The 6265-nt window shown below is 57.6% G+C and overlaps 1 protein-coding gene across 2 annotated transcripts; it reads right to left on the reverse strand.

Annotated features, from left to right (window-relative positions):
- Nucleotides 1-2295: 2295 nt before the first annotated feature.
- Nucleotides 2296-5140, reverse strand: DND1 (DND microRNA-mediated repression inhibitor 1). 2 transcript variants are annotated; one of them, XM_026858609.1, is made up of 4 exons: nt 4783-5140; nt 4159-4525; nt 3062-3460; nt 2296-2966 (listed from the first exon to the last, which is right to left on the reverse strand). In XM_026858609.1, exons 1-4 carry the CDS (start codon nt 4927-4929, stop codon nt 2950-2952), a joined length of 930 nt encoding a protein of 309 aa, XP_026714410.1. In that variant the 5' UTR covers nt 4930-5140; the 3' UTR covers nt 2296-2949. The 2 variants fall into 2 exon arrangements, with proteins under 2 accessions (XP_026714410.1, XP_026714409.1); XM_026858608.1 differs by having other exon boundaries at nt 4159-4620.
- Between the last annotated feature and the right edge of the window lie 1125 nt (nt 5141-6265).

Here is a 6265-nt window from a genome sequence, read left to right on the forward strand (position 1 = left end):
AGATGGTGCAGACCATGTCCCACTCCATCACCTCAGCTGAGGGTCAGGGCCAGTGCACACCTGGGGTGGCAAGGACCACAGGCCACCAGTGCTCCCCAGTGCTGAAGCTCAGAGCAGGTCCCTGGTGCCACCCCAGGCCCGGCAGTTGTGTCCCTGGGAGCAGAACCTTGCTGTGACTGCCAGTTTCCCTCTTGCCTGGTCTCCATCGCCCATCCCTGAGGCACCAGGAAGTAGAGGTTGGATTTGGTGATGGCTCTGAAGATGTGCTGGATGCTCTCCTCCTGAGCCCTTGTTCAGCCTGGTCTGCATGACCTCTGACCCCTACAAAACCTGTGGCAAGACCCACGCCATCATTTTCTGCACCGGTACATCTGCACATCAACATCATCAGGGTAAGATGCTCCAGCCATGGCCATAGTAGCAGGAAGGACTCTTGGAGCTAGTCCTTTCAGAGGTCAGCTCTGCCCATTCCCCTCCCCTGTGGAGCTGCTTGTTCCTCATCCTTTGGCTCTGATCTGCCCTGTGGCCTCTACCTCCACCCAGGTGGCCATCAGGCTTTCCCACTGTCAGAGCCCCTTGGCCCCTGCTGTCCTGGACTGCTCTCAGCCCCAGTTCCCACCCCCAGCAGCTCCCCTTGGGTGCTCTTCCAGAAGCTGGACTATAAGTGAAATCTACTGGGCCATGCTGATGACCATAGACTCTTGGTAGCTTGTGCTCCAGGTGGGGACCATCAGCAAGAGAATCAGGTAGCACTGCCCCTTCACCAACACCAGCACATAGCCCAGTTGGACACACAGCTTCCTCCCACGAGGAAGACGAAGCGATGATATTTCTGTAGATACATCTTGAGATATCTGTGAAGATGTGATGTATCTATATGTGGTGGGTGCTGCTGACTGTGGATGCAGATGGCTGGGCTTCTCAGGGAGGGGGATGCCCTCTCTCCAGGTTGCTCACCGAGGCTGGGCTTGTGTCTCTCATTCCAGACTGTCCTAATAAAAAGACTGGCCTGCTTTGGGAGCTGGGGTGATCCCTTCTTCCAGCCCTACTCCTGGGCGATCAGACTCCCATGAGGTCCTGAGCCATACCAAGGCTGCGACACATTCCCAGGGCCAGCACAGCCCCCAAGGCCTTTGGGATACCCCAAATGGTACTGGTAGACCTTTGGGGGGTACAGAATGGTCCATGGAGGTCCCAGAGGAGGGTTTCACAAGAAAATGCACATTGCACTGCAGGGGCTTCAACAAGAAAACTCTGAGACAACAAAGGTCACCAAAAGCCAGGTGCACACAGAGAGATGCTGAGGGTACTGGTGTACATCAGAAGGGACACACAGACCTCTGGGGAACACAAAAAGACACTGGTGGCACCTGAGGCTACACCAAAAGGCTCCTAGAGGATCTCCAAAAGGAGTAAGGATGGTACTTGGGTGCTGTCAAAGGGACTTGGTTGGTGCAGATGTGTGTCAGATGGTAGAGCAGCAGCAGATAGGTGTGCAGGGCCATTCGAGGTGCACCAGATGGACTTGGAAGGCCCATGGGCCACATCCCAAAGCTATGAGAGGCCTTTGGGGCTCTACAAAAGGCATGGGTTCATCTGGTCACAGGCTGCTGGAGGACACCTGAAGGCACTTCAAGAGTCCTCTAGTGCTGCACTGCAAGGCACCTGGGCAGCACAGAAAGACACATGGGGTCCCCTTAAGTGCACCACAAGGCACTCGGGATCACAGTCAGCACAGAAAGGCCCTTGGATGCCACTGGGGGCTAACAGCCAGGCACCTGGGTCCTGTGCAGAGGAGAAGAGACCCGCAGAGCTCTGTACTCACAGGCACTCACCTATACCCTGAAATGCACCTGAAAGACCACAGCGCTCATTAGAAACCACTTCTGGACCACTGTGCACACTGAAAGGCACTTGGAGGCCCCAGAGAAGAGGACTGAGGTGCTACAATGTCCCAAAGGTGGCATTCAAAGACCAGTGTGGGTTCATCAAGAGGTACTCGGAGGAGCCTGGGACACACCAACAGGCAGTCAGAAGGACCTTGGTGCAAAGTTGGGACACAAAGCTCTGGGTGCCAGAGTCTGTTGCTTCCCACAGGAGCAAAAGCTGATTTCAGGGGCCCAGCAGGCTGTGGATGTGAAGCCTGGAGGCTACAGGATGGATCCAAGTCCCACCCTTCTGCCACTGGAGAAGACAGGGTTCCTGGTGTGGGGGGTGAGCACCAAGATGGTACTGGACAGGCAGGGAGCTGAGAATGAGGGAGCAAAAGACAACATGACACAGCCAGTGCTTTCCAGGCTACTTTAATACCAAGTGAACAGAATGCAGCCAGACCTCCTGGTCCTGAGGAATCATTCATAGACAGCTGATAACCACACAGCTGCTTCCCCTGCACCTCCCAGCACCCTCAAACACTCCCCTCCTTAAAATAAACCAGCTCCACCAGCCCATGGAACATCCCCTATTCACCAGGACGGTGCCTGTGCACGGTCTCATCCTCACCTGAGGCTGTTCCTCAGGAACCAGTCATAGCAGCGGAGGATACATGGTCCCCTGGTGAGCCCAAGCAGCCTGCAGTGTCCCCTACACATCCCCAGCCACTGCTGGCAGTCTCTCCAAGCAGCTGCTGCTTGCCCCGAGGCTTGCACCAGGTCCCTCCACTGCAGCAGAGCAACACAAACCAACTTAAAAGAAGCCAAACTGGGCAAGTAAACCTACATCCTCAAAAAACAGAACTATCCCCAACAACCAGCCAGAGACTGGGCAGCTGTCACGATCGAGGCCAGCAGCCCCATCCTCCAGTGCCAGCTCTCAAAACAAACCCAAACAAACTCAAAGCAAAGCTGGAACAGGACAAGGTGCCCAGCCGGGCTCGCATGCTGCTCCTGCAGCCAGTGGCACCAAGGACAGTGGCTCAGATTCAACTCGTGGTTCGGGTAGAACAGTTGCCTACATCAGCTGGCATCCTGCAGCAGAGAGGAAAAGCATCACAGCTTCACTCCCAGGAGATGCTCCAAGACTTTGGGAAAGGGGCTGGCACTGACACTGTGCGAGGACTCACCTAGCACCCGAAGAACCTGCAGCGCCAATGCAACCTTCGCCTCCTCGTGCCCACTCCTGCCTGGCCTGTCCTGCCGGACCCATGTGAACCCACTGAAGGGCACAGGGAACCCTGGGATCACCATGCAGCACCAGAACCGCAGCCACCCGTTGGGGTTTTCCTGAACACACTTGGTGAGGAACAGGGGTGTCCCCAGGTACTGCTTCTGGCACAGGGTGTTCAGGCGGTCCAGTGCATTGCGCAGCACTGGAGACAGGGGCACCTGCTTGGGGCCCTCCGGCCTCTTGCCTCCTTGCACCCGTCTGGATGATGGCTTCTCCTTGCACAACTGCAGTTTCTGCTTCAGATCAGGGTTCAGCCAGGCCACCCTCATCTCCACGCCGCTGAGACTCAAGTTCTCTGGGAGAGACCAGTAGCAGCTGTCAGAGATGCTCACACACCAGCCCTCCTGTATCATCCCATCCCACTTAATCCTGTCCCCCAGCATCTGGCGCAGTGACCCCCACAGGTTTTTCGGCACCAACGCCCAGTGTACAAACTGCAAAGGATCCTTTCCCCTGCCTCCACACAGAGCAGCTGCTTCTCCATCTCCTTTCACTACCAAGGTGGTCTCGGGGGATTTTAGGAGCAGGCTGCCTTTAGGGACAGCTGCAAAGATGTCAAAGCCAAAGGTTTCACAGTTGGGGCAGAAACAAGCACAAATCAAGACTTTGGAGGTTCCAGCTGGATGTCTGGGAAACATGACCCATCAGAGGGCTGTGCAACCATGGGGCAGAGCACTGAGAAGTAGGGAATCTCCATCAGGAGGGTTTAATAACTCAAAGCTCTGGATGCACCAGGACTGGTACTGGGGATGCTTCTGCTGTGAGCAGGCAGCTGCCTGAAGTGCTCCAGCAGCCCCTTTATCCCACCCCCACTAGGTCTGCTGGGGATCAACCCCACTGAGGACAGCCAGACTCCCACAGGGAGAGAACAAGGGCTGTCTCCAGGCTGAAGTCACCTTGCAGCCGAGTCTGGAGGTGGGATATGCCCTTCCTCAGACACACCAGAAATCCCAGCCCAAGCAGCATCCCACAGCACCCAGGCCTCCCACCTACCTTCCATCAGGGTTTTCTTGGCCATGGCAGCAGCCTGGTGCGAGCTGTATTTCAGCACAGCAAGCTGGGCCCGTTTCCGGCAGGGGCTGGCACACAGGGTGACGCTCTGCAGCCCCACCGTGACCCGCCGCAGAAAGGCCTCCAGCTCCCCCTGGCTCACCGAGCTGGCCAGGCCGTCTACACTCAGCTCACACTTCTCGGTGCTCTTGCACACCACGATGGCGCAGCCCTCCCGCACCTCGAATTTGTTGAGGGCAGCGATGGCCTCCTTGGCTCCGCGCCGGCTGCTGTACTTAGCGTAGGCAAAGCCCCGGTTAAGGCCACTGAAAGTCATCATGAGGCGGAACTCGTAGAGCCTCCCCACGCTCTGGAAGAGCGGGATCAACACGTTCTCGTACATGTCCTGCGGCAGCTTCCCGATGAACACCTCTGTGCCGGCCGGCGGGGGGTCGCCCACCCAGCCTGCAGGCACACAGCGACACGGTGAGACGCCAGCCCTCCGGGATCACCCCATCCCACCCTATCCTGCCCCCAGCAGCTGGCACATGCTGAGCGAGGCCCACCCAGCCCCCGCCGTGCTGCACTCCCAGGGCACCCCGGCGTTGAGATGTGCTTCTCACCTACCTGGTGGGGGGGCACCGTATCGCCTTTGCCCATTGATCTGCACCAGGTCAGTGCGGGTTTCTTTTGCCCAGGCAAGCAGGGCCATCTTATTGGTCTGGTTGATACTGTTGGTCCACGTCTGAGGAGGGAGATGACACTAGTGCTCATCTGGGCAAAGAGTTTACAACCTCCCAGCTGGAGGTATCCCAACTCCACAAAGCAACCACAAAGCCTAGCACCAGCCAGCAGGCAGGGGAAAAAAATGCTGAACCCCTCTGCCCTCAGGAAACTGAGGAGCCTCTGAACACAGAATCATCTGGGTTGGAAAAGCCCCTGAAGCTCCTCCAGTCCAACCATGAACCTCACACTGACCATTCCCAACTCCACCAGATCCCTCAGCGCTTGGTCAAGTCCTCCAGGGATGGGGACTCCTCCCCTGCCCTGGGCAGCCCATTTCAACGCCCAACAGCCCCTTCTGCAAATAAATCCTTCCTCAGAGCCAGTCTAAACCTTCCCTGGAGCAGCTTGAGGCCATTCCCTCTGGGCCTGGTGCTGGGTCCTTGGCTCAAGAGACTCATCCCCCTTCTCTGCACCCTCCTTTCAGGGAGTTGTAGAGGGCCAGGAGGTCTCCCCTCAGCCTCCTCCAGACTAAACAACTCCACCGGCACACCCAAAGCCCTGCTCTGCCCACTGTCCATGCCTGCTCCACATGACTAATTCCAGCAACTCTGGCAGAGCACAAGGACACCAACAGCTCCCCTGTGGGTGCCTGCAAGGGCTCTGAAAGACACTGGTGCTGCAAGAGGGGGCTGGAGCACAGAGAGCCACCACCTTGGGGTGGCTGGTCACGTCACAAGATCCCAGGCAGACTGGGACCCCAAACCACCCAACTCTCTTCTACCAGTGTCTCCTCAGGCTTCTGAGGACATCAAAGAGGACCTGAAGACACCATCCGTGTGGCATTATTATCAGATTTTTACTCATTAAGTATTGTGAAGTCTCATTAGGGCCTCTGAAACCGTACACTGAGTGGGACTAAGCCCCACTCAGGCTAAAGGCAGTTTGGCTGCAGCTCCACTTCGTCCAGCTCCAGGTGCATCACCAGGTGGTGGCACCTTTCCATCTCCAAGAGGTTTTATCTTTCCTGAAGACCAGAAAACACCTTTGGATGATGGTGGGGACCCATAAAGAGGAAGTGTCTGCTGGGAGGGTGCAGAAAGACCAGGCACGCACACCACAAAGCCTCCTGCCACGGCTCTGCAGCTCCCACGGCTGGGGGTGCTGCAGCTCCCGGTACTGGGGGGTGCGGGGAGGTGCCGGGGCTCTTGGGAGAGGCAGGACCCCGCTCTTCCCCAGGAGAGCACAGCTAAGCCGCCGCCGGTTCAGTGCTACCGGGGCTCATCCACATCCCCGCGGTCTCCACGAGGCACCGGGGCCACCAGCGCCAGCTCACGGCGGGGAGAAGGGGCGGGATGGGGGCGGCTCCGGGCCGGGATGGGGCCCA

The sequence above is a fragment of the Athene cunicularia genome (assembly GCF_003259725.1).
Source record: "Athene cunicularia isolate RWA chromosome 13 unlocalized genomic scaffold, athCun1 chr13_part1, whole genome shotgun sequence".
In the NCBI taxonomy this organism is placed as follows: Eukaryota; Metazoa; Chordata; class Aves; order Strigiformes; family Strigidae; genus Athene; species Athene cunicularia.

What these genes read in the sequence shown, in the direction of transcription:
- DND1 (XM_026858608.1), bottom strand. Translation starts at nt 4,867, where the DNA reads ATGGCCCTGCTTGCCTGGGCAAAAGAAACCCGCACTGACCTGGTGCAG. An exon ending in ATACGGTGCCCCCCCACCAG is followed by an intron (nt 4,621 to 4,782) that starts GTAGGTGAGAAG and finishes GTGTGCCTGCAG; the next exon opens with GCTGGGTGGGCGACCCCCCG. An exon ending in CAAGAAAACCCTGATGGAAG is followed by an intron (nt 3,461 to 4,158) that starts GTAGGTGGGAGG and finishes GGTCTCTCCCAG; the next exon opens with AGAACTTGAGTCTCAGCGGC.